Source organism: Rousettus aegyptiacus, unplaced genomic scaffold, assembly GCF_014176215.1.
Source record: "Rousettus aegyptiacus isolate mRouAeg1 unplaced genomic scaffold, mRouAeg1.p scaffold_m13_p_7, whole genome shotgun sequence".
In the NCBI taxonomy this organism is placed as follows: Eukaryota; Metazoa; Chordata; class Mammalia; order Chiroptera; family Pteropodidae; genus Rousettus; species Rousettus aegyptiacus.
In genome coordinates, this window is record NW_023416310.1 from 96145206 (window position 1) to 96169727 (window position 24522).

Here is a 24522-nt window from a genome sequence, read left to right on the forward strand (position 1 = left end):
AACAGGAAAACACAGCTGGCCAGCGCTTCCCCCATGGCCCCCCCCACCAACACCACACAAAGCTAAAAGGCAACCCAGCTCTGAGGGGGAAGTGCCTCAGGCTCTTGGGACAGGTTTCAAGGCTGGGGCTCCCGGATAGATGGGGGAGGGGAGAGGAACCATTTCTCCTCAGGTGTCTTCCGACTAGAAAGTGCAGCAGGAGGATGGGAAGAAGGGTCTTCTCCCAAGGGTGAAAAGGCTGCTTGCTGGGCCATTGTGCTTGCAAGGCTCCAGCCTTGTCCTCACCCCGGTTCGGGAATAGAAACATGGCCTTGCTGACTTTCATCCCTGGGAAGAAACCCAGGCCTGACCCTTGGGGAAGAAAAAGCAGACGGGGACGCCTCTGCTGAGCCTCTGCCCCTATTCCCCCAGGTCACATAGCTGGGCTGCTGAGGGGCTTCCGACGCCCCCATTCACTGGGTGTCAGGGTCCAACCACCCCGCTGGGCGCAGAAGTGCCCTGGGAGCTTAGGGCGCGACACTTTTCTCCTCCCCTTTTGCCACGACGGGGAGGGGATGCACAGCGGTCCTGCGCAGCGCTCTTTCTCTCCGGTTCTCCCCCGTCCCCATCTCCGTTATGGTCTCTGCCTCTTTGTCCTGGCCTCCAGCTCTATTCCGGTTCCTTTCTCGGTCCCCAAGGGGGCAGAGCGGGCCAGTCCCGAGATAAGCGCTGCGGTTGGGTAAGGAGACCAAAGTTTTTGAAGGCCCGCGCTTGCACAAGGAGCGGCCGGGGCCTCGCGGGGGGGGACGGCCGGGCGGGGCGGGGCTGGGTCCGGCCGGGGGAGGGCTGAGGGAGGCGGGGACGACGCGGCGGGACCTGGAGCCTTGGACAGCCCGGCAGGCACCGGGCAGCGGACGGCGGCCGCGCAGTAAGGTGAGGACCCCCGAAACCCTGGGCCTCTGCTGCTCAGACTCCTCCCCATCACCTCCTCGAGGGCCTGCGTGGGAATCCCAGGCCCCCTCCACGCCGGCGCTCCTCCATCCCCGCCGCGACCCGCCCCTCCCTGCGGGCGCCCGGCCTCTGCCCCCTCCCTCCTTGCCCCCTCCCTCGTCGCAGCCCGCGCTGCCCCGCGCTGCCCGGCCCGCCCCCGGCACTCCTGCCCCGCACCTCCTGGTTCCCAGTCCCATGTTCCCGGCCAGGCCTGAGTCACCTGGAAACTGGGCTCTGAGTCAGGGCCAGAGGCATAGCACCCAGGCCCTAGCTTGGGAATGGGGCCCAGCCACTGAGAGGCAGAAAGAGGCCAGGACTGATGCGGGGGAGAGGGAGTTCTGGTCAGGACCCCATGCGCGAGAAACTGGGAAATCCATACCCGCAGAGGCCGAGAGACAGAAACCTAGAGTCAGAGGTGGCCAGAGACGCAGATACGACTATAGATGTAGTTAAAAATTAGAGATTTGAGACAGGGGAAAGCTTAATAACAGAGAGCAAAACAAGGAAAGAGACAAAAAAGATGGATTTGGGGATTATCTCTGCCCTGTTCCTGGGGCTAAGACAGGGACAGCGAAGAGATAAAACTCAGAGGAGACAGAATCAGAGGTAAGTCCAGGAAATAGACCAGGGTCAAGGTGAGGCTTGCCAGATGAGACAGCGCCTCTGAGACCTGAGTCCAAGGGCATGGGCAGGGAGAAAGAAGGCTTGGGGAAAGCTGAGGCGGGAGGATGTCATGTCGCACAGCTGAGCCCCCTACAGGGTGAATGCTGATGTCTGTGCTCAGAGTGTGCACATGCTGCAGGGAATGGAGAGTAAGACCCTGGAGTACCCTGAACTCTGGCTCCTGGTCTCTCTGGTCCAGTTCTCCACCCCGTGCCCACTCTGCTCAGAGCCAGGACCCCCCATGCTGGGACTGGTTCGGCCTCTGTGGTCAGTCTGACCAAGGCAGGCAGGATGCGGGGGCGGCGGCCAGAACGGGAGGGACAGGAAGGAAGTCTGAGCAGGGACAATAGGTGGAAGGGGAGGAGGGACTGGGAACCACCAGGATTAGGATGGCCGAGCCTCAGCCTGAGCTCTGGAAACCGGTGGGAGTGAGATCTGTCCCTCTTCCTATGCCGCAGCTGGATCAGGTCACACCACGGGGCCCCCTCCTTCCCGGTCACACCACGGGGCCTCCTCCTCCCCACCATCTCACTGCACCCGCATCCTTGCAGGGTTCTAGCATCTTGGCTCATCCTTATTTAGTTGACTATGCAGAGGCAGCACTTTGACCCAGAACAGGGGTGAGCAGGAGGTTGGGGCAAGCCTTTTCCCCTCTCTCAGCCTCAGTTTGTTTGCTCATCTGTAATGAGAAAGCCCTTTCTAATGTTCTGGATTGGCTGCGTCTCCAGATCTCAGGCCTCTGGTTCTTTTTCTTTGGAGTCTTGTGAGCCCTGTCCAGGCCTCAGACTTTAGGACAGGGAGGGGGAATCTCAGCCTGAGCCCTCCCTTCCCCCTCCCCCCTCCCCCCAGCAATGGCTTGAGCCCCCATGGCTGCCCCTCAGGACCTGGACATCGCTGTGTGGCTGGCCACGGTGCACCTGGAGCAGTATGCAGACACGTTCCGGCGGAATGGCCTGGCTACAGCGGGCGCAGCCCGGGGCCTGGGTCACGAGGAGCTGAAGCAGTTGGGCATCAACGCCACTGGGCACCGGAAGCGCATTCTGCGCCTGCTGCAAGCGGGCACTGCAGAGGACTCCCTGGATCCCCAGTCAGATAGTGCCATGGAGCCATCCCCCAGCCCAGCCCCCCAAGCCCAGCCCCCCAAACCTGTGCCTAAGCCCAGGACAGTATTTGGTGGGCTCAGTGGCCCCACTACCACCCAGAGGCCTGGTTTGAGCTCAGCGCTCTTGAGACCAGAAGTGCCCAGGAGCCCTGAATCCAGCTCGAAGTCCTCTCCTCTTCCCACCTCCTCCTCTGAGCAGCCTTCAGCCTTGAACACTATGGAGATGATGCCCAATGCCATCTACTTTGGCCTGGACTTAAGAGGCGGGGCGCAGACAGCTCAGGACACGTGAGTGGGATTAGATCCTTGGGGATCCAATACTGGCTGGGAGCAAGGAGGAGCAGGGCATGAAGGCTCGTCCTTCCTCTTCGCTCCCATAATGACCACTAGACATTTTCCCTCAGAACCCCAGACAGCTCCCAGACAGCTGCTCCCGCCCCTGCCGTCAGGTCCACCACAGGCACAGGTAGGTGGATTATCATGGGTTTAGGGGAGAGGGACAGTACCCTTCAGGACTTCAGACACTCCCACCTGAGCTTCTCTTCCTGTCTCCCGCATCCTCCTCCTAACAGTGCACATCATGGACCCTGGTTGCCTATACTACGGTGTTCAGCCAGTGGGAGTCCCTGGGGTGCCCAACAGAAGAGAAGGCAGTGGTGCCTGTCAGGACAGGGCTGAACACAGGTGAGTATTCAGTAGGGTGGTGATGGCTGGAAGTGGGGAAGCTTGAGGAGCTGGTGATGGCTGTGTTTCCAGTTATTCATCAAATGTGCATTGAATGTCCACTGTGCCCCAGCCAGTGGATCCGTATCTGTACAGGATCAAATACAGGATGAATGTAACAGACCTAGTCACCACCTCAGGCAGCTTGTGACTCAGTGGGGCAGAAAGGAAATAAAACAAGTTGATAAGCAAACGGGTATATAATTTAAAATAGGGAGAAGCGCTTTGCATTCTTTCACTTAACAAATCTTTACTGAGCGCCTTATTACATGTTGGATATTGTTGTAGATGTTTGGGAGAGATCAGAAATCCCAAACCCATGGAGGAGATAGTCACTTAACAATGGATATAATAAGTAAGTTACACCATAATGTTGAAAAGCGTTAAGTGCCACGGGAAGAAAAAAATAGAACACAGTAAGAGGGCTGGGACGGAGTGAGAGGGAGAACAGTCCGCAATTTTTCATGAAGCATTAGCAGCGCGCTAAGAAGATGACACTCGAGCAAAAACATGATGGGAGTGAGGGAGTTAGCCACAGCGATATCTGGGAGAAGAGTGTCCCAGGCAGGGGTGTGGGCAGAATGGAGGCTTCAAGGAGACCCTCTCTCCAGGGGGATCCAGTAGCTGTGACAAGGCAGGCTGGGGCAGAGTGGGCTGGGTGGGAGGAGTAGGAAGAGATGACATCAGAGAGGTAAAGGGGCCAGACAGGCCAGGACCTTTATGGACTTTTGATTTTACTGTAAGTGAAATAGGAAGCCACTGGAAGGGTTGGACTTACATTTTAAGAATCTCTCTGGTCGCTGTGTTGGGAACGGTCTGTAAGGGGCAAAAGCAGAAGCAGAGAGGCCTGTTAGGAGGTTACTGCAGTAATGTAGGTGTGCCACCTCAGACTAGGTAGTGGGGACAGATGTGAAGTGGTTGAGTTTTGGTTATATTTTGAAGGCAAACTGTTCCGGTAAATTGAAAGAGAAAGAGCAGTCAAGTATGACTTCAAGGTTTCAGCCTGAACCTACACTGTCCAGTGTGGTCTCCATTAGCCACATGTGACTACTAAACACATGAAATGTGGCGAGTCCGGAGTGAGATGTGCCATAACAGTAAAACAACTACCATATTTCAAAGACCTAGTACAAGAAAAGCAATACTAGATGGATATAATGGACATAAATATAAATTATCTTAACAATTTTTATACTGATTACATACTAATATGTTAATGTTTTCAGTATATTGAGTTAAATAAAATAGATCATTAAAATTAATTTCACCTGTTTCTTTTTTATTTTTTTATTAATGTGCTACTAGAAAATTGAAAATTGCATTTGTGGCTTTCACATTGACTCTTGGACAGCACTATTCTGAGCAACTGAAACTTCCTGGAATTGCCATGGTCTGAGATGGGGAGGACTGTGCATAAGGCAGGGAGGAGGGGTAGGTCAGGATTTCAGTTTTGGCCGGGTTGAACTTGAGGTGTATATTATAAACCCAAGAAGAGATGACAGACAGGCAACTGGATATGCAAGTCTGGACTTTGGGTGAGAGGTCTGAGCTAGAGAGCTAAATTTATGAGCTGTCAGCATGAGACGGGAATACAAAGCTGTGAGTGAGTGTCAGTAGACCAGAGGACCAAGATCAGAGTCCTAGCATATTCCAATATCTAGAGGATTGGGAGAAGAGGAAGGATCAGTGAAACAGACTGAAAAGAAATGGCGAGTGAAGGCGAAGGAAATACAGGAGAATGTGATATCATAGGAGCCTAGTGAAGGACGTGTACAAGGAGGAGGGAGCGGTCAGCTGCGTTAAATGCTGCTGAGAGTCCAGATGAGGACTAAGAACTGACCTCTGGAATTGGCAACATAGAGGTCACTGGGACCCCTGACACGTGCTGAGGGTGAAAGCTTGGTCAGAGTCGGCTCAAGAAAGAATGGAAGAGGGAGGAGGGGAAGGTGGACGGGGGAAAAATGAAATCGTCTTTTCAATTAAATTAATTAATTAATTTAAAAAGAATGGAAGGGGTTAGAAACGGATAGACAACATTTTTTGAGGAGTGTTTCTGCAAAGAAAAACAGAGAATTAGAGTGGTTCTTCAGAGTGGAAGATGAAGTCAAAAAAGGTTTTCAATAGGATGGAATGTTACATGGGTTTAGTGGTGAACAGGAATGGTCTCGTAGAGAGGGAAATGAGCTGATGTTGGGGAAAGAAAGGGAAGAAAGTCAGGGGAGCGGCCTTTGCATAAATGAGAGGAAGAGGATCAAGTGCACAGAGGAGGGACTGGCTTTAGATAAGGGTGTTTACTATAGTAACAGGAGGAAAGCAGAGTATGTGTGAAGTGGGGTAGATGAGATGCTGGGTATCTGTGGAGGTTCTTGTCTGGCTGCTTCAACTCTTCAGGCAAATAGGAAACTAATGAGTAGAGGAATGGTTCTCAACCAGCTGCTCTATGACCCAGGGAACATTTAAAACTGCAGATGCCTGGGCCCCACACCCAGAAATTCAAGTTTGAGTGTCTGGTGGTATGGGGCCCATATTCCGGTGTTTTTAAGTTTCCCAAGTGATTTTGTTTTGCTGAGGTGAAGAACCACTGGAAAATGATTGAGAATAATAGAAGGCTTTCTGAGAAGATGGCATACGCAAAGACCTGAGAGTGAGGAAAGGCAGCCCAGGGAAGCACGTTCTAGGCAGAGGGAACAGCATGTGCAAAGGCTTTGAGACAGGGAGGAGAATGCGGCTGGAGTGCAGTAGCAAAGGTGAGGGTGACGCAGGGTGAGGTCAGGGCCGGTGAGGTCAGGGCCGTAGCCGTAGGTCTCACCGGCCATGGTCTGGCAGCCCATGGTAAGGAATTTGGATTTATTCTAAGGGCAAAAGGGAAGTTATTGAAGAGTTCCATGGCAGGGGAGTTAAAGTATCTTATTTGCATTTTTAAAAGAGCCCTCTGGCGATGGCGGGAAAATGGATGTTGGGGGTTGGGCAAAAATGGAAGCAGGTGACCAGTTAGGTAATCCACATCACCCCAGTGAGAACTGGTGGGAACTTGGTCCAGTGAGAGAAAGTCAGGAAATTTTTGGAGGAAGAAGCAATAAGACTTATTTATTAGATATAAGTAAGCCGCCATGACAGGGAGTCATCTACACAGCCCTTTCTCAATTCTTCTATCAAGTAATACAAATAGCAGAGGAGAGGGACTGAAATTTTCCCAATAAGAAGTCCAAGTATGCTCAGAGAAGAAGGTCTGTGCTAATCTTTTGGATTCTGGATCTTCCTATTCCTATTCGAAAAAGCAGATCCAGCACCTGCCAGGCATTCTACTAGGTGGTGTGGGTGGGGATGTCCAGGGAACTGGGTCTAATGTGTGTTCCTCTCTGTCTTGGCCCCCACGAGGCTCAGCAAGCAGGATCTAGAGGCACGGGAAGACACTGGCTATGCCAGCCTTGAGCTCCCTGGGGACTCCACTCTCTCGCTGCCCACCCTGGACACAGAGACCAGCGATGACCTCATTTCACCCTATGCCAGCTTCTCTTCCACGGCAGACCGCCCTACACCCCTGCTCAGTGGCTGGCTAGACAAGCTCTCCCCGCAGGGGTGGGGCTGCTGGGAAGGGAAGGGGAGGGAGGCTGGGTGGTGGTGATGGGGTGGGGGCAGGGTCAGGCCCCACGTGGTCCCAGGCCCCAGGCATCCCCCAGGATACAGCCTCTGCCATTCACTGATCTTGGTCCCTCCCTTCCCCAGAAACTACGTCTTCCAGAGGCGCTTTGTGCAGTTCAACGGGAGGAGTCTGATGTACTTTGGCAGTGACAAGGTGGGGATGCAAGGGTTTCTGCATGAGGCCTGGGGACAGGGAGGGCTGAGAGAGGCTCAGGATTGGAAGGTAGGGTTGAGGGGGGCAGTCACCACATGACTGACATCAGCATCCGAAGTAGCCGTGTGAGCAGCTGTACCTCACTGCTTGTGGATTGAGTGCCAATCTTATTATAAATTGTTGCTGGCCCCCAGCGTCAGCACACCTGACCGAGTTTCTGTCTCTGTGGGTCATTGGGCTGTCTCTCCAGGACCCCTTCCCCAAGGGTGTGATCCCTCTGACCGCCATTGAGATGACCCGCAGCAGCAAGGACAACAAATTCCAGGTCATCACCAGCCAGAGGGTGTTTGTGTTTCGCACAGAGAGTGAAGGTGAGGGCCAGAGCTCCCCCCCCACCCCTCAGGGCGGGCCTGAGGAGGCCATGTAAACACATGGCCTGCTGACCTGCTTCCCTGTCCCCTACCAGCTCAGCGGGACACATGGTGCTCCACACTGCAGTCCTGCCTGAAGGAGCAGCGCCTCCTGGGCCACCCTCGGCCCCCACAACCTCCCCGACCCCTCCGCACGGGCATGCTGGAGCTGCGCGGACACAAGGCCAAGGTGTTTGCTGCCTTGAGCCCTGGAGAGCTGGCACTGTACAAGAGTGAACAGGTGAGGCGGGCTGGCCGGGGCGAGGGGGCTGGCCTTAGCCCATTGTGGCCTTCACCATGCCTCCCCTCCCTGCCTTCCCCCACCGACCCTGCCAGGCCTTCTCCCTGGGCATCGGGATCTGCTTCATTGAACTGCAAGGCTGCAGTGTCCGGGAGACCAAGAGTCGCAGCTTTGACCTGCTCACCCCCCATCGCTGCTTCAGGTGGGGCCCAGACTGGCAGAAGGCAGGGCTGGGGGAGAGACTTTGAGGGAGGCACAGGGTGCAGAGGATTGGAGGCCTCAGTAGGATGTCAGTAGGTGGGCGCTGATTGGAGTCCAGGGAGCAGGGTCCGGACAGTGAAGGGGGTCTGGGTTGGCTCAGATGTGGTCTGTGGAGGTTCCTACAGGAATGGCCAGTGGGATGGGACAGGTGGGGTTTGTCCATGCCCACAGACTGGCTGTCCACCCTCAGCTTCACAGCCGAGTCTGGGGGGGCTCGGCAGAGCTGGGCGGCCGCTCTGCAGGAAGCAGTAACCGAGACCCTGTCTGACTACGAGGTGGCTGAGAAGATCTGGTCCAATCGGGCAAACCGGCACTGTGCAGACTGTGGGGCCTCCCGCCCAGACTGGGCCGCTGTCAACCTGGGGGTGGTCATCTGCAAGCAGTGTGCAGGTGAGAACTGGAGCCTTTAGCTGAGATGGGAAGGAAGAGGGGGCTGGGGCGGGAGGGCTCGGGGTAACTCACGCCACATGCCCCTCACACCCTAACAGGTCAGCACCGGGCCCTGGGTTCTGGGATCTCCAAAGTGCAGAGTCTGAAGCTGGACACGAGTGTCTGGAGTAATGAGATAGTGCAGGTGAGGAGTCTGAAAAGGGAGAAAATAGGGATAGAGGGGAACAGAAGGAGAACATTCAAAAAAGGCCTTGGACCCATCTTGGCCACAGGATTGGAATGTTTGGGGATTCCAGTTCCTGTCCCTTGCCTCTGCCCCTTGTCATCCTACAGTTGTTCATTGTCTTGGGAAATGATCGTGCCAACCGCTTCTGGGCGGGGGCCTTACCCCCAGGTGAGGGGCTGCATCCTGACACAACCCCGGGCCCCCGGGGAGAGTTCATCTCCCGGAAATACCGGCTGGGTCTCTTCCGAAAGCCCCACCCTCAGTATCCAGACCATAGCCAGCTTCTCCAGGTAGGAGGGACCGGTTGGAGCTGATGGGAAGGGAGAAAGCAGTCTCTGAAATGGAATGGCTAGACTTGGGGGAGGGGGCTGTGTTTAATGACCAGAGGACTGTCCCCAGGGCTCTCAGGCTGGGGCTTGGGCCTGACAGAGGCTCTGCCCTCCCTGCAGGCACTGTGTGCAGCCGTGGCAGGACCCAACCTTCTGAAGAACATGACCCAGCTCCTCTGTGTTGAGACATCTGACGGCGAGGAGCCCTGGTCTCCTTCGGCCCTCGGCGGCAGCTTCCCTGGTCTCCTGTCCCCAGGTGATCCCCACGAGTGCCTCCTCTGTCTCCCACCAACAGTTCTCAGCCCCAGCCTGTGCCTTGGTTCTTCCAGGGGGCTGCAATTACCCCTGACCAAGTCTATCTCAATGGTCCAGCCTGGGTATTTCCCAAACTTTCAGATCCTCTGGGGCCTATTTCCTGATGTCATGAAATGACTGATGATGGCCACTGTCTGGGGTGGATCTCAATGTTTGAGGTGTTAGGGCTGGTTTGCCCCTGACAGGGTCAACCCACAGACCAGCTCTCATCTCCCTGGGGGCAGTCTGATCATAGCAATGGCCATCTAAAGATACTCGTCTCCAGTGATCAGGCCAGAGAGGGCTAAGACACTTATAGGATGGCCCATGCTCTGAGGCCTCCGCCTAGGGCTGACTGCCTGGTAGGCTGCCTGGTGGGGAAAGGCAATGGACAAGGGCTGCGTTAGAGGCCTCTTTCTAATCTGAGTAGTGAGGGGTCCAGCCCCACTGGGCTTTACTTGGCCATGCTGCCAGTAGATTTGGTCCTGCTATCTTCCTCAATTTGATCACTTCCCAAGGGGGCTCAGTCCATCCCATTGTACTGGCCTGACCTGACCACTTGTCATTCCTCTCGCAGACCCCTCCCTTGGTGTGTACAACGAGGTGGTGGTACCTGCCACTTACAGCAGCTTCCTGTACTGTGGCCCCGTCAGCAACAAAGCTGGACCCCCGCCCCCCCGCAGGGGCCGGGATGGTGAGGGGGGAGCCGAGGGATGGGAGGAGATGGGGAAACTAGGATGGGCATGAATGTACCACAGAGGGGAAGAGAAGGAGGAGAGGGTTAGAATGGCAAAGTAGGCTCATGCCCAGGAGTGGGCTGGGTGGAGGGGGTAAGAGAGGGACCATGCTAGGTGGCAGCATTGTTCTCTGAAGTCAGACAGTAGCTCTGCTACTTCCTACCCCTGAGTCTTGGGCAAATTCGAATCCCCAGTATCTCCATCTACAAAACAGGAGTGAATACAACACCCATTCATAGGCTTGTTGTGAAGATTAGGTGAGATCGCACAAAGACTTGGCAAAGAACGAAGATCTGGTGAATGGGAATTCTGAAAGTAGAGACAGAGGTCGTCTGCCTTCTGACCATCAGTTTGTCCCTTAGCTCCCCCACGAATGTGGTGCGTGCTGGGAGCAGCTCTGGAAATGTTCGTGTCAGAAAGCAGCCCTGAACCCCTCAGCCTCATCCAGCCCCAGGATGTTGTATGTCTGGGTGTGAGCCCTCCACCCACTGACTCAGGTGACCTTGACAGGTAACAGCCCCCCATGCTCATTGAGCTCCCCTTTTCCCTTCCTGATCCTGATCCTGAAGCCCCCTCCATGGCCCCCATTCTCCTCCCTAACCTCGTCTTCTCTTCAGGTTTCCCTTTTCCTTTGAGCTCATCCTTACTGGAGGGAGGATCCAGCATTTTGGCACAGATGGAGCTGACAGTCTGGAGGCCTGGACCAGCGCCATGGGCAAGGTGACAGAGCAGAGACCCCTCCCGTGGGTTCCCTGTCCTCCCTTGCCCTCATCCTGTCTTCTCTATTCCTACAGCCACTATGCCCCTTCCGTTAACAGCTAAGGCGGACTGAGCACTTATTCCATGCCAGGCCTTGTAGTAAGCACAGCACTCAATATCTCATTCAATTTTCACAACAACCTTCAGTGGTAAGGATTATTAATATTTTACACGTAAAGAAACTGAGTCTCAGAGGTTATGAAGTCACTGGGTCAAGATCACAGAGCTAGGAGGCAGCAGAGAGCAGGACCAAAATCAGGCCTCTGTCCCCAGAGCTCATGCCCCAAACCTCACTGTCTCTGCCTCCTGCTCCCTTCCCCCCAATTCTCCAGGTCCAGAGGCAAAGCTGCCTTCATCCGTCCCAGCTCCTCCATTCCCAGTCAAGCCGATCTCTCTCCATCCTGCACCCTCTCCCTAGAGTTAAAAAGTTCAAGCCCTGGGTTCAGATATCCTGGCATCTGAGTGTTCCAACTCTCAGCCTTGTGAGCTTTTCCACTGGGGTAGAGTGGGGCTGAGGATGAGAGACATGTGAGACCCGCAGTGCCTCGCACACAGTGAGCCACCATCTGTGGGTGCTGACACAGGAATGGTGATGATGACGACAGTCGCTCCCATCCTTAAATAGCTTTTCCCTCAGCTCATCACCCTGGTACTTGCCTAACAACTCAGAAAGTCCTATGCCCTGGTGGCCTGTAGTTTCCTTCCCCTTGCAGCTGCCCTCCTCTAATGTACTCTTCTGAGTTGCCACCCTGCGAGTGGCCAGTGACTTCCCATTGCCAAGGTCCATGGGCTTCCTTCTGGCCTTATTAGGTCATTTCTACAGCATCTGACACTCCTCTGACTCCATTATCCAGCTTCCACTACAACGCCACACACCAAGGAATTGTCTCCATGTCCTTTAAGGGTTCTATAGCAGCCCTCCCAGCCAGGTCCAAGTCTCCTCTTATTATTATCTACACTATCCAAAAATCTAGCCCATCCTTCAAGGCAGTGGTGCTACCCAGTGTGTGGGCTGCAGACTGTTGCATTGTACTTGCCCGTGGACTCTTCGTTATGGTCCATGACAAGACAAGTACAGATCAAGAGTCAGCATTTAGAATATTTCATAGCAGTTTGACCGAGTGATTTTGGGTGGAATCTATAAAAATTGGGGGCTCATATTTTATATGTGCTGCTTTTTTCGTTTCACTTTCCTAGTGTAATTCCTTTTTATTATTTTTAATGAAAGTATTGGTTAGTGACCGTTTGGAAATTTTTTTAAAAAAAAGAAAAGAAAAAACTTCCTCTTCCTTCACCACAGGTAGTTTGAGAAGTACTGCTTTGAGGTACATCTCAAATAGTCCTTTCTCCACGAAGCCTCTCCCTGTGACCTGGTGGGATTTCCCAGGGTGTCACGATTCTTCAGTTATAGCATTATAGTTACCCATTATTTCTTACCCCTACATCCCAATTAAGGGCATAAGGCTGTCACACAGGGCTTTTCTCTGTTTTGGCTGGAGCAAATTGAATTGAATTAAATTTCTCTCCTGTCTTTCTCCATCTCTTGTCTTCTTCCTGGATCTCACCTTTACTCCCTCCCCACCCCTTTTTGTTCCTCTCTTTCTTCTGCTTTCTCTTCATGTCTTTCTCTGCGTTTCCCTGTCCCTCTCATTCTAATCTCTGCTCCACCCCCACGTCTTTCCCTATGTCCTCTTTCCCCATCCTCTTCTCTCCTTATGTCCTCCTTCCTCACAGTGGTTCTCCCCGCTGAGCTGTCACCAGCTGTTAGGCCCTGGGCTGGTGCGGCTGGGCCGCCTGTGGCTGCGGTCCCCTTCCTATACGGCCCTGGCCCCTGGCCTCTGGCTGTCAGGGTTTGGACTTCTTCGTGGTGACCACCTCTTCCTGTGTCCAGCACCGGGCCCCGGCCCTGCAGCCCCTGAGGACATGGTGCATCTGCGGCGGCTACAGGAGATCAGTGAGCAGGGATGGGGACAAGGATGAAGGGTGGCCATGATGGGGTTGACCTTCACTTATCTGGAGGTTCCTACAGGCAACAGAAGAATATAATGGATTCAGGCACAACTCTGGAGTCAAACTGCCTAATTTAGACCCCACTCCCCACACTCTATCAATTCCTAACTGTGTGATCTTGGGCAGGTTACTTAACCTCTCTGTGCCTTTGTTTCCTTATATTTACAATGGGCACAATGGTGTTGTAGTAAGTCTCACATAAGGCAACACATATAAAACACTTATCACTGAGCTTGGCATGAGACATCTTATAAGTGTTCAGTAAATGTTATATGTTTTAAATATTGTTATTATCATTATTTAGAGTCACTTGCTGGTCAGGGACTGGAAGAGAGAATTGGGTGCTCTCACTTTCTCCTAAAAGAGGAACAGTGTGGGGCAGCGTTTTAAGGCTTTGAAGATAAGAAACTTGAGTTTAAGTTTAGCTTTGCCATTTTATAGCACATAATCAGAGGCGAGTTACTTAACCTCTCTGAGCTTTATGTATCACCTGTAAAATGAGGATAATATGTAACTCATAGGATTTAATGCTGCATTGTTTGTAAGTCTCCTAGCCTGGAACCTACATACCCTAAATATTGCATAATTATTAGTCATGATGATGATAATCTCCGATGACTCTCCTTCCAGGTATAGTCTCAGCAGCTGACACCCCAGACAAGAAGGAGCATTTGGTCCTGGTGGAGACAGGAAGGTAAGTGTTGCCCGTACAGTGAACCCTGCCCCACCCCCCACCCCTGTCTAGAGCTCGGCCCATGCACTCCGCCCTGTCCTGCTGGACCACTGCCCACTTCCTCAAAGTTCCTTCCCTAGTTCAGGGGCCCTGACTGAGTTGGCTGTGGCTGCCCCCTGCTGGTGCATCTGGGAAATGTGGCCTTTGTGATCCTAGGCCTCTTAACTGTGGTCCCCAACCTTTTTGGCACCAGGGACCGGTGCTCCTATTAGAATCTAATGCCTGATGATCTGAGGTGGAGCTGAGGTGGTGATGCTAGCACTGGGGAGCGGCTACAAACCAAACGAAGCTTGACTCACTTGCCCACTGCTCACCACCTGCTGTGGGGCCAGGTTCCTAACAGGCCGCAAGACAGTACCTGTCCGCAGCCCAGGGGATGGAGACCCCTGTCTTAGAGGACTCTCTGGAGCTGCTTCTGACTCAGGCCTCTTGGGTCTCAGGACCCTGTATTTGCAGGGAGAGAGCCGGCTAGACTTCTCAGCGTGGAATGCAGCCATTGGGGGAGCGGCCGGTGGGGGCGGCACAGGGCTGCAGGAGCAGCAGATGAGCCGGGGTGACATCCCCATAATCGTGGATGCCTGCATCAGTTTTGTCACGCAGCATGGTGAGTGGGTACTGGCTGATGCTGAGCCAGTGGGGGATGGAGAACAGGGGCATGAGTAGAGGGGTGATATGTTTATATGAGCTTTGCCTCCAGAGACTACAGTCTGACAGCCTCAGCTGTGTGATGCTTGGCAAGCTGCTTTGCCTTTGTGAGCCTCTGTTCCCTCCTCTGTAAAATGGGGCCACTAATAATCATGGCAGGTAGTAAGTGTTCCAAAGTAGCTGTTACTGGGGCGTGGAGAAAGGGTAGCACTGAAATGTGACTGGAGATGTAGAGCCATGGAGAACAAAGAAGAGGCAGCTACAAGGCCAGAGCCAAGTTGTGCAGCCAAATGCCTGAAGATTTGAGCACAATTATTCTGTGTGAGAGGTTTCTCAGGCCCAAAGGATCAGCTATGAAAGAGGTTCTCAAATTCTTTGTGAGTTTTTGGCCTCTGCCTTATTTTCCAGGCCGAGTAAGGACAAGTAGAATGTATATCCCCAGCAAACTCCCATTAGAAGGCTGAAGGAAAATTCACAGAAAACTAAGGAGGTCAATAAAGGGGAAAAATGCACATCCATGAACCCATAAATAAGTGTGCTTACAACATGGAAAGTGGAGTCAGTGGCTAATGACATTCTCCACGCATTGGCAGTAGCCTCATGAAATGACTTCCCTCACTCACTGGACCCCTAGTTTCTTCTCAGCCTCCCTTGTATTCAAGTGTGGAATTAAGTGAGAGGCCCAGGGAAAGAGGGCAGGTGCTCACGCCCACCCCTGCACAACTCCTGTACTGCCATCCTTCCTCAGCAGACATTGGTCGCGTGGTTGCCACAGGCCAGACACAGGGACGTGGCCGAGAACAGGGAAGGTCCTATGAAGCTCAGAGACTAATAGGAGATATGAATAATGAATAAGAAAACAAATACAATCAGTTCTCATTATTCGAGGTAGTTATAGTCTATAAAGTTACTGCAAACAATGAATTAATGAAGACTGAATTGTTGCCCCAGTGGAAATTCAAGGTTGGGTTTCTGGGAATTTCTGGTCGCATTTTCATCAGCCGATCAATACATGACCTTATGTGCGTCTCTGTTTAAAGACATTTTATTTAATATATACTGTTTGTTCGTTAACATTGAACTCATGGCCCACAGTACGTCTTTCTGCCTGAAGGAAGCTTATCTGACTCGTATTTTCTCTAGAAGGCACATCGCAGCCTTCCTGTCCTTAGGGACATGGACAGCACATCAGTGCCACAGTCAGGGGCCATTGTAAACAGCGAAATCACCCCCACAGAAAAAGCACAAGAATGCAAAAACGTGGCTCTAAATATACCATGAAAAAGATACATGTTTACTGTATGAGACCTTAGCTGGGAGCATGTCCAACATGCAACTCAAATTTTTCTGTGCTCTGCGCATGTTTACGATTGAAAAGGTGCCACCACCAGTATTGATTTGGGCATTACATAGAAATTTTAGCGAGCAGATGAATTCGCAAATATGAAATACTCAAAAAACTAAGACCTGTAATGTGATTTTGGAGGGTGCTATGTAAAAATAAAAGTGATGAGGAGATAGAGAGTAATGGGGGTGGCTATGTGTGACGGCACAGTTAGGGAAGGACTTTCTGAGGATACGGACTGAGCAAGGACATGAGAAGCAAGACCATGGAGGCAGAATACCCCCTCTCTGAGCCCCCGACAGCCACATGCCATGTAAGAAGTCACGGATGGGATGCTGGGTGGGTGGTGGTAGGTGTTTGGCAGTCTGAGATGAGACACTGGCTGTCCTCAGGGCTCCGGCTGGAGGGTGTATACCGAAAAGGGGGTGCTCGTGCACGAAGCCTGCGGCTCCTGGCTGACTTCCGGCGGGACGCCCGGTCAGTGAAGCTCCGGCCAGGGGAGCACTTTGTGGAGGATGTCACCGACACACTCAAACGCTTCTTTCGAGAGCTCGATGACCCTGTGACCTCTGCTCGGTTGCTGCCTCGCTGGAGGGAGGCTGCCGGTACTCCTAAGATTCCTAAGCACCCCTCGCGGGCAAGCAGTGGGCAACCAGGAACTCCACCCCACCCACCACGCCCAATCCCTGAGGCTCTCTTGTGGGATTGGGCGGCCCTCTCCCCACTCCCCTCCCTGGAGGATCGGCCAGGGACTTGGCTCAGGGCATGGTGGAAAGGAGGCAGAGGCATATTCATCCTGGTTTTCTAAATATCCCTCCACTCTCCCTTCCCTGATCTTCTCCAACCCTCCATTCTATCCCAGAGCTGCCCCAGAAAAACCAGCGCCTGGAGAAATACAAAGAAGTGATTGGCTGCCTGCCTCGGGTCAATCGTCGCACACTGTCCACCCTTATCGGGCATCTCTATCGGTCAGTATGGGAGACCCCCTGTAGGCCTTCTCACTGACCCTTCACCAGTTCCACCCAACCCCCTTGTTTACATTCATTCATCCATCCCACAAACAGTGGTTAAGTGAAGGTGTCATAGCATAAAAGTTCAGAGGTGGACTTTGGGATTGGACAGATGTAAGCCTTAATCTGGCTTCACCATTCTAGTGTGTGTCTTTGGCTAAGTTACTTACCCTCCTTGAGCCTGTTTCCTCATCTGTAAAGGAAGACGACATAATGAATTGTATCCACCTCAGGTGATAAGAGAGTTAAGTGAGATAATCCTTGTAAAATTCTTACTATAGTACCTGGCATATGAATTGTAAATATTCGGAAAAAGTAAGTAATCAATATTATTTGGTTTTATTCTATGCCAGATAAAGGACTAGATGAAGAAGACAAAGAATAAGATGCAGATCTACCTTTACCAGTCTATTGGGGAGACAGGTCTTTAAATAATTCTAGGGCGAACCCCAGCTGCTACATTGTACTGATTACATCATATCACAGGGACTTGCCAATCATGAATTGCGGGCCAAATCCAGCCCACTGTCTGCTTTTATAAATCAAGTTTTATACATAAAGCATAAAACCATGCCCATTCATTTATATATTTTTGATGGCTCCCATCAAAACTACAACAGCAGAGGTGAGGACAGAGACTGTAGGCCTAAAGTATTTGCTGTCTTTTTACATACAAAGTTTGCTGATTCCTGCTATGTTTATAATCACCCTTTCCTTGTCTGTCTCTCCCTTGGACTTGAAGCTCCTTGAGGCCAGTATTGTGTCTTACTGCTGCATCCCAAGTGCTTAGCCCAAGGCCTGATATATACGGACTCGATAAGTGTTTGCTGAATAAATAGATGCGCTGACAAACAAGTGAGCATAAACTGCATTCCTCACGACCCTCACGCCCCTCCGTAGGGTGCAGAAGTGTGCAGCTCTAAACCAGATGTGCACGCGGAACCTGGCCCTGCTGTTTGCACCCAGTGTGTTCCAGACGGATGGGCGGGGGGAGCACGAGGTGCGAGTGCTGCAGGAACTCATCGACGGCTACATCTCTGTCTTCGATGTAAGCTTGCCTGACCCCTGACTGACAGTCCCTCTTCCTGGACTCTGGCTCTTGCTCACCCCAAGCCCCCCAGCCAGGCCCCCTGAAGGCCCTCTGCATCAGGAATCACCTCCCAGAGTCCTGGGCCCCTCTTGCACATAACCTCGCTCCTAACATCCTTGCCCCATTGGTTCTTGGCTCTTCTGGCCTCTAACCCTCTCATATGGGTCATCTGGTCCTGCACACCTCTCCCTGCTCCCCTCCTTTCCCAGCATCCCCCACCCCCACACACTCCCTTTTGGCTCTTCCACAGATTGACTCTGACCAGGCAGCACAGATTGACTTGGAGGTCAGTCTTATCACCACCTGGAAGGATGTACAGGTAACTTGTCCTGACTTTGGCTCTTCAGTGGGGCAAGAGGGGACATAAAGGTAGGAAGCTGGCCTTCTGCTTCTGGACACAGGGGAAACCCAAGGAGGGGGATACTTTGGAGAGAGGGGTTTGGTTTAAGATTTGCTCCATTCATTCTACCATGAGGATTCTTTATTACAAAATGGTGGCAGAAATTCTTCAGTTCCATGTGTTAAGAGGTCCCAGGAAGGGTTAGCTAAGTTAGACGAAAAGGTGAGACTAATAATAATAAACACTGCAGCAAACAGCTGAGGAGTTATTATATTCCTAGTGCTGGTAATCTCACATTAGCACCGCACGACCCATGAAGACCCTGAGCATCTGGCCCTTGCTTATTGAAGTAGGTAGTCCCATTTTTTCAAATAAAGAAACTGAGACTCAGAGGATCACTTATTCAAGGTCACACCATAGGGCGTGTAGAGTTGGAACCCAGGTTGACCCCAAAGCTGTCCTTGCAGGCCCCATGCCGCTCTGTCTCAGGAAGCACCTACATGGCCCGAAGATGTGGTCCTGCCACTTCTGGAGTTCTCCCTTTTTAGGGCCTGAGCAACTGTGGGGTGAGGGTTGGGAGGAGACTTTTGGAGGGGAGCATTTATGAGGCAACATGAAGAGTCCTCTGACCTTGATTCTTTTGCATCCTCTGTGTTCTCCTGACTTCTGTACCCCTCTCTTTAGCTGTCCCAGGCCGGAGACCTCATCATGGAGGTTTATATAGAGCAACAGCTCCCAGACAACTGTGTCACCTTGAAGGTCAGTCTCAAGGTGACAGGAGGGGAGATGAGAGGACGATGCGGGGCAGGGGCAATGGCCTGACCAGCAAGGGTTCTCTGCTTTTGCCCTAACTCCAGGTGTCCCCAACACTGACTGCTGAGGAGCTGACTAACCAGGTACTGGAGATGCGAGGGACAGCAGCTGGGACAGACTTGTGGGTGATGTTTGAGATTCTCGAGCACGGAGAGCTTGGTGAGTATGACCGTGTGTGTGCATGCGCATGTGTGGTGGGAGGTCCAAGTCACCAATGACTTCTGTGTTACCCAATACAGTAGACACTGTCTTCACGCATATGAGGGGACAGTCTACGCAGTTGGTCACTCCCTTTTTATCAGTACTCTTTTTCCTCTCTTGGCTTTTGTGGACCCCAGAAACCCTGGTTTCCCTTCCATCTCAAAGGGAGTTTCTCTTCTTCCTTTGCCCAGATTCCAAATGTTGGAGGGACCCTAGGGCTCAGTTCTGACCACTCTTACACTCTCTATCTACATGCCTCCTTGGATGAGCTCATCCATTCCCATGGCTTTAAATGTCATTAACATTTATCTCTGGCCCAGACCTCTCCTCTGAGCTCCAGACTCACATGTCCAACTGTCAACTTGACACCTCCACTTCTACATCCCATAAGCATCTCAAACTTAAAATGTCTAAAACCAAATGTAATTCCCAGCCCCCTCCCCTAACAAAAAGCCCAGGTCATTTCCTAGTTTTCCCAGCTCAGTCAGCTTGGGAGACCTCTGGGGCTCTTTGCTCTTCTTCATCTTCAGAACCAACCCAACCAACTCGCTCTGTAGACTCTATTCAGATCTGTCACTCTCTCCATCTACACCATTGTCACCATCCTGATCAAAGTCACCATTATCTTTCTGTTCTCTAACGTAACCACTGAAAGGCCAGTGTTCCGTTCTCACTCCCTGACAATCCATCTTCTGCCCAGCAGCCAAATGGGCATTTCGATCATAAATCAGAGCACCCTCCAATGGCTTCGCCTTTGAACTTAAAATTCAAACTTCTCGTTATGGCCCACAAGACCCTGAGTGTCTGGCCCTTGCTTATTTCTCAGACCTCATCTTACATAACTCATCCTCTCACCTATTTTCTTTGCTCCAGCCACACTTGGCTGTTAATTCCTCAAACACATCATTCCTTGCTGTAGGCCTTTATTCTGGCGTTTTTCATGCCTGAAATCTTCCCCCCACACACCACCCCCGATCTTAGCACGACTTGTTCTTCCTAGTCCTTCAGGCCTCCTAATCTCATCTTCAAATTGCCCCCTCCAAAGGGCGTTGCCCGATCACCCTATATCAATAGTTGCCCTGTTACTCTTTTAGCTTCTTATTGTTTCCTTCAAAATAATTATTTGTCTTTGTTTTGTTTACTTACTTGTTTACTGTCTGCTCCCTCATGAGGCCATGGGCTTTGTGAAGTTAGGCCATGTGTTTCATGCTTGCCACTGTGTCCCGAAGGCCGGCACTGTGCCTGGCATGGATAGCGTAACATAAATGTCTGTGGCCTGAATGGTGGAATGGATGAAGGAGTGAGTGACTGGTCGGAGAGGAGCTGGGGGCTCCAGGCTGTGGATGGATGTTCTGTTTGATATCCCCGCCCCCCACCTTGCTTCTTAGAGCGGCCACTGCACCCCAAGGAAAGGGTCCTGGAGCAGGCCCTCCAATGGTGCCACCTCCCAGAGCCCTGCTCAGCCTCTTTGCTCCTGAGAAAAGTCTCCCTGGCCCAGGCCAGCTGCCTTTTTACAGGTGAGCCTCCTTCTTTGGCCCAGCGCCCCTAGGCCTCTCCCCTAGAACCTTCCACTCAGCACTGCCCCGTTGTGCCCAGGTGTCCGGCGGGAGAACCCCAGGTTGGGGCTGTTGCGGTGTCGTGAGGAGCCACCCCGCTTGCTGGGAAACCGCTTCCAGGAGAGGTTCTTTCTGCTGCGCGGCCGCTGCCTGCTGCTGCTCAAGGAGAAGAAGGTGGGGCCCAGGGGCGAGTGGGGACAGACATTGGGTGGCCGTATGGGAAGAGCCATGACCACATTGACCCTCTCACTTCACAGCCCATACAGTCATCAATCTCACTGCTTCCCTGGCCTTCTGACCCTGTGATCACATAACCCCAGTGCTTCTGTGACTTCTCAACCTCATGAACCGTGATCTTTCTCTCACCTATCAACCTCATTGACTCTCCTTGTTTTCAGAGCTCCAAACCAGAACGGGAATGGTCTTTGGAAGGTGCCAAGGTCTACCTGGGAATCCGCAAGAAGTTAAAGCCTCCAACAGCGTGAGTTGGCTCCCCAGACCATCCTTTGAGGACTTCCCCGTCACCACCCCTCTGGCCTTTCCGGTCACTGCATCACTGTTCTTTGCCTCTTTGCCTCCTAGGTGGGGCTTCACATTGATACTGGAGAAGATGCAACTGTGAGTATTTCCCAGTCTAGATTCTCCTGTGGCCTAACCCTGCCCCTTGCCCTCCATCTCCTTGCTTTTTCTGTCTTCCATCCATGTAGCTGTGACCTTTTCCCTTCACCTAAATTCCCCTCTGATTGCTCCCAGATACCTGTCTTGCACTGACAAGGATGAGATGTGGGACTGGACCACCAGCATCCTCAAAGCCCAGGTGAAGAAAGGAGAGCTGAGGGGTAGCTCTGTGGTCTAAGCTCTATCCTCGGTACCTCCCATGCCCAACCGTGCCAACTTCTTCCCCTCCCTCCAGCATGATGACCAGCAGCCAGTGGTCTTACGACGCCGTTCCTCCTCTGACCTCGCCCGTCAGAAGTTTGGCACCATGCCTTTGCTGCCCATCCGAGGGGATGACAGCGGGGCCACCCTCCTCTCTGCCAATCAGACCCTGGTGAGATCCCGGCCTACCCCAACCCCCTCCTGATCCCTGCCTGTACCTCGCCGCACTGCAGGAGGGAGCGGTGCACCTCTCAACCTGGTGCCCCCTCCCTGCCTTCTCTGTGCCCCTACTCTCCACCTCCTGTTGCCAGGCCTCACTGTGTCTCTGTGTCTCTCCCTCCCTGCATCCCCATCCCACCTGTGCCCAGAGGCGACTTCACAACCGGAGGACCCTGTCCATGTTCTTTGTGAGTACTGTGCCTGCTCCACCGTGTTCCTGTCTATTCCTCTGTGCTGCCTGAGCCAGTGTGCCCTCTATGTTTGTCCTGAGGCGGGCCATCAGCAGGCATGTGTGCGTATAGGAAAGAAAGAGAGTGCATGAGAGAGCGTTGGGGCCAGAAAGAGTGAAGAAAATGAGGGGTGGTAAGATGTGGTAAGGAAAGGGGGAAGTGGTTACAGGATCTGAGAAGCAGAAGGAAAGTGGCTAAGCGAATGCATTTTAAAGTCAGGTAAACCCGAGTTCAAGCCTCACCTCTGCCATTGACTCTGTACCTCAGTTCACTCACTTGCAGTGCAACTCATTGTACAGAGTTGTTTTGATATCATACCTGCAATGTATTCTGCACCATCTGGCTGAGAAGAAGAGCTCAATAAATGATAGTGATTAATAATCTAATAACTCTCTTTCTTCTGCCAACTAATTCCCATCCAGCCGATGAAGTCATCCCAGGGGTCTTTGGAAGAACAAGAGGAACTGGAAGAGCCTGTGTATGAGGAGCCAGTGTACGAGGAAGTGGGAGCCTTCCCCGAGCTGACTGAGGACACCTCTACCTCCTTCTCCACCACATGGGAGCAGACTGCCAAACCAGAAACCCTCCTCACCAGCCAGAGGCCCTCTGATCAACCCCTTCTGTCCAAGGCAGGCACCCTGGGCCCAGAGGAGAAGCCACCTGAGCCGCCTCCGGGCCCCCCTTCAAAGAACAGCTCCCAGGAACATATGTCCCTGGAAGAACAGCTGCTCCAGGAGCTCAGCAGCCTTATCCTGAGGAAGAGTGAAACTGCCATAGGCCTGCGCAGCACCTCCCAGCCTTCCAGCCCCCAGCCCCCGAGCCCCAACAGCCTTCCAACACAGACACCTGGCTTCCCCACCCCACCTCCCTGCACTTCCAGTCTACCCTCCAGCTAGCCCCTCACATGACCAGCAGTCTGAGGGGTAGGTAACCAAGAGACCCAAGCTCTCACCACGGCAGACACTATTGAGACCTTCCTCTGCCCTGTCTGGAAAGACTCTAGAATCCAGTGTGGTGCTGTGGAAGGAACACAGGACCAAGGGCTCCAGCGGCTGTGTCCTGCCCTGAGATGGGGAGGTTGTGGCCTTTCTCTGGGTCTCCCTGCTCACTTATCTTTACCATAAAGTAACTGAAATGAGGAGAGCCATGAATGTCAAACTGTTTCATACTCCCCACATATCTCCCTCAACAAGGGCAACTCCTGCTTTATATATTTGATATGCAGGCATTCTGTGAGAGATTTTGGGTTTGAAAAGAATGGTTTAGGTGCATTAAAGAAAAAAAAAGACTTGAAAGCCAGAGATCTGAATGAACTCCAAGTCTGTTTTACCCCACCTCCTATGTTTGGCAACTATTCTGAAGCCCTAGAGTGGGGAGGTTGATTGGGGTCGGGAGCGGCAGCAAAGAGGAGCCAAAAAGGATGGGTCACTGTTACTAAAGCTTGGAACCAAAAGGCTGCCATCCTTTTATTTATTTATTTATTTATTTATTCATTCATTCATTCATTCATCATTCATTCATTCAACAAATATATATTAAGCACCCAGTTGGTACCAGGTATTAGGGATTCAGTATGAACAAAACAGTTAGTTTTATGGAGCTTCCACTGTAGAGAAGGAACAGAAAACAATACATACACAAATTCAATGCTGTGAAGAAAATAAACCAAAGTGATGTGCTTGTGGAGGGGGTCTTTAGGCTGGATGGATGGAGAGGGCCTCTGTGAAGAGATGAAACTTAAAGGTAAGAAGCCAGACGTGTGGAGTGCTGGGGGAGGGAACACTCCAGAAGGAGAAGGAAAGCAGCATGCGTGAAGGTTCTGCAGTGGGAAAAGACTTGTTCTGCTGGGGGGAAAGCGAGGAGGCTGGAGTGGCTGGGGAACAGTGAGTGAGGAGCGGGAGAAGAGCATGGGCTGAAGGGAGAAACATAGGCAGGGACCCAATCGTGTAAAGCCTTGTATACTATGCCAGGGTGTTTGGATTTTATTCTGAAGCAATGGAGGAGTTTTAAAGAAGACAGTGACAAGGTCTTATTTCTTTTTATTTTTTTAAATTTATTATTTATTTTTTAAATGCAATCACTTTTATAAACAGTAGGTCCTAACAGGGAAGACTGGAAGCAAGGAGACCAGATATTAACCAGGAGACTGAAAATGGGGGCTTGGACTAGTTTTGTGATTTTGGAAATTGAGGGAAGTGGTTCAATTGGAGAGATTATTTAGAAACAACCTATAGGATTTGCTGGTGGATAGAATGTGAGGGCAACAGATAGGGAACACTGACTGACTCTTTCCGACTTTCCCAACTGGATAGAGAGTGGGGCCATTTAGTATGTTATCTGGGGGAGGTGACTGCAGAAGGATCAGGTCGAAGGGGATGTTTTAAAAGTTTAAGGTGTCTATTAGATACACAAGTGAAGGTGTCAGTGGCTGCTGGAAATGGGAACCCGGAGTTTGGAGCCTTCTCCAAGTCGGGGGTGTGGCGACAAGCATGGGCGAAGGATCCACGGTGAGGTAGGTGAGGAAAGGGTATGCGAATCCTCTGAAAGCTGC

At 52.1% G+C, this 24522-nt stretch overlaps 1 protein-coding gene across 9 annotated transcripts; it reads left to right on the plus strand.

Moving 5' to 3' along the window:
• Positions 1-427: 427 nt before the first annotated feature.
• ARAP3 (ArfGAP with RhoGAP domain, ankyrin repeat and PH domain 3) lies at positions 428-23272 on the plus strand. Of its 9 annotated transcripts, none has more exons than XM_036225153.1 (33): positions 428-718; positions 2514-3022; positions 3139-3200; positions 3307-3418; positions 6836-7036; positions 7184-7253; positions 7504-7624; positions 7720-7904; positions 8000-8106; positions 8356-8555; positions 8654-8739; positions 8889-9071; positions 9231-9366; positions 9982-10098; positions 10504-10651; positions 10759-10861; positions 12635-12854; positions 13541-13604; positions 14084-14247; positions 16026-16238; positions 16496-16601; positions 17544-17691; positions 17984-18052; positions 18758-18832; positions 18931-19045; positions 20476-20604; positions 20684-20817; positions 21042-21124; positions 21226-21261; positions 21397-21460; positions 21557-21694; positions 21834-21929; positions 22394-23272. In XM_036225153.1, exons 2-33 carry the CDS (start codon positions 2733-2735, stop codon positions 22865-22867), a joined length of 4449 nt encoding a protein of 1482 aa, XP_036081046.1. In that variant the 5' UTR covers positions 428-718; positions 2514-2732; the 3' UTR covers positions 22868-23272. The 9 variants fall into 9 exon arrangements, with proteins under 9 accessions (XP_036081046.1, XP_015979650.2, XP_036081047.1 ...); XM_016124164.2 differs by having other exon boundaries at positions 598-718; positions 2482-3022; XM_036225154.1 differs by lacking the exon at positions 428-718 and adding an exon at positions 805-912.
• The last annotated feature ends 1250 nt before the right edge of the window (positions 23273-24522 follow it).

Bases quoted from the DNA above. Each gene is read 5' to 3' on its own strand.
- ARAP3 (XM_036225149.1), top strand. From the start codon at position 2,022: ATGGCCGAGCCTCAGCCTGAGCTCTGGAAACCGGTGGGAGTGAGATCT. The intron at 7,905-7,999 runs GTGAGGCGGGCT...CGACCCTGCCAG, and splicing joins CACTGTACAAGAGTGAACAG to GCCTTCTCCCTGGGCATCGG. The intron at 17,692-17,983 runs GTAAGCTTGCCT...GCTCTTCCACAG, and splicing joins GCTACATCTCTGTCTTCGAT to ATTGACTCTGACCAGGCAGC.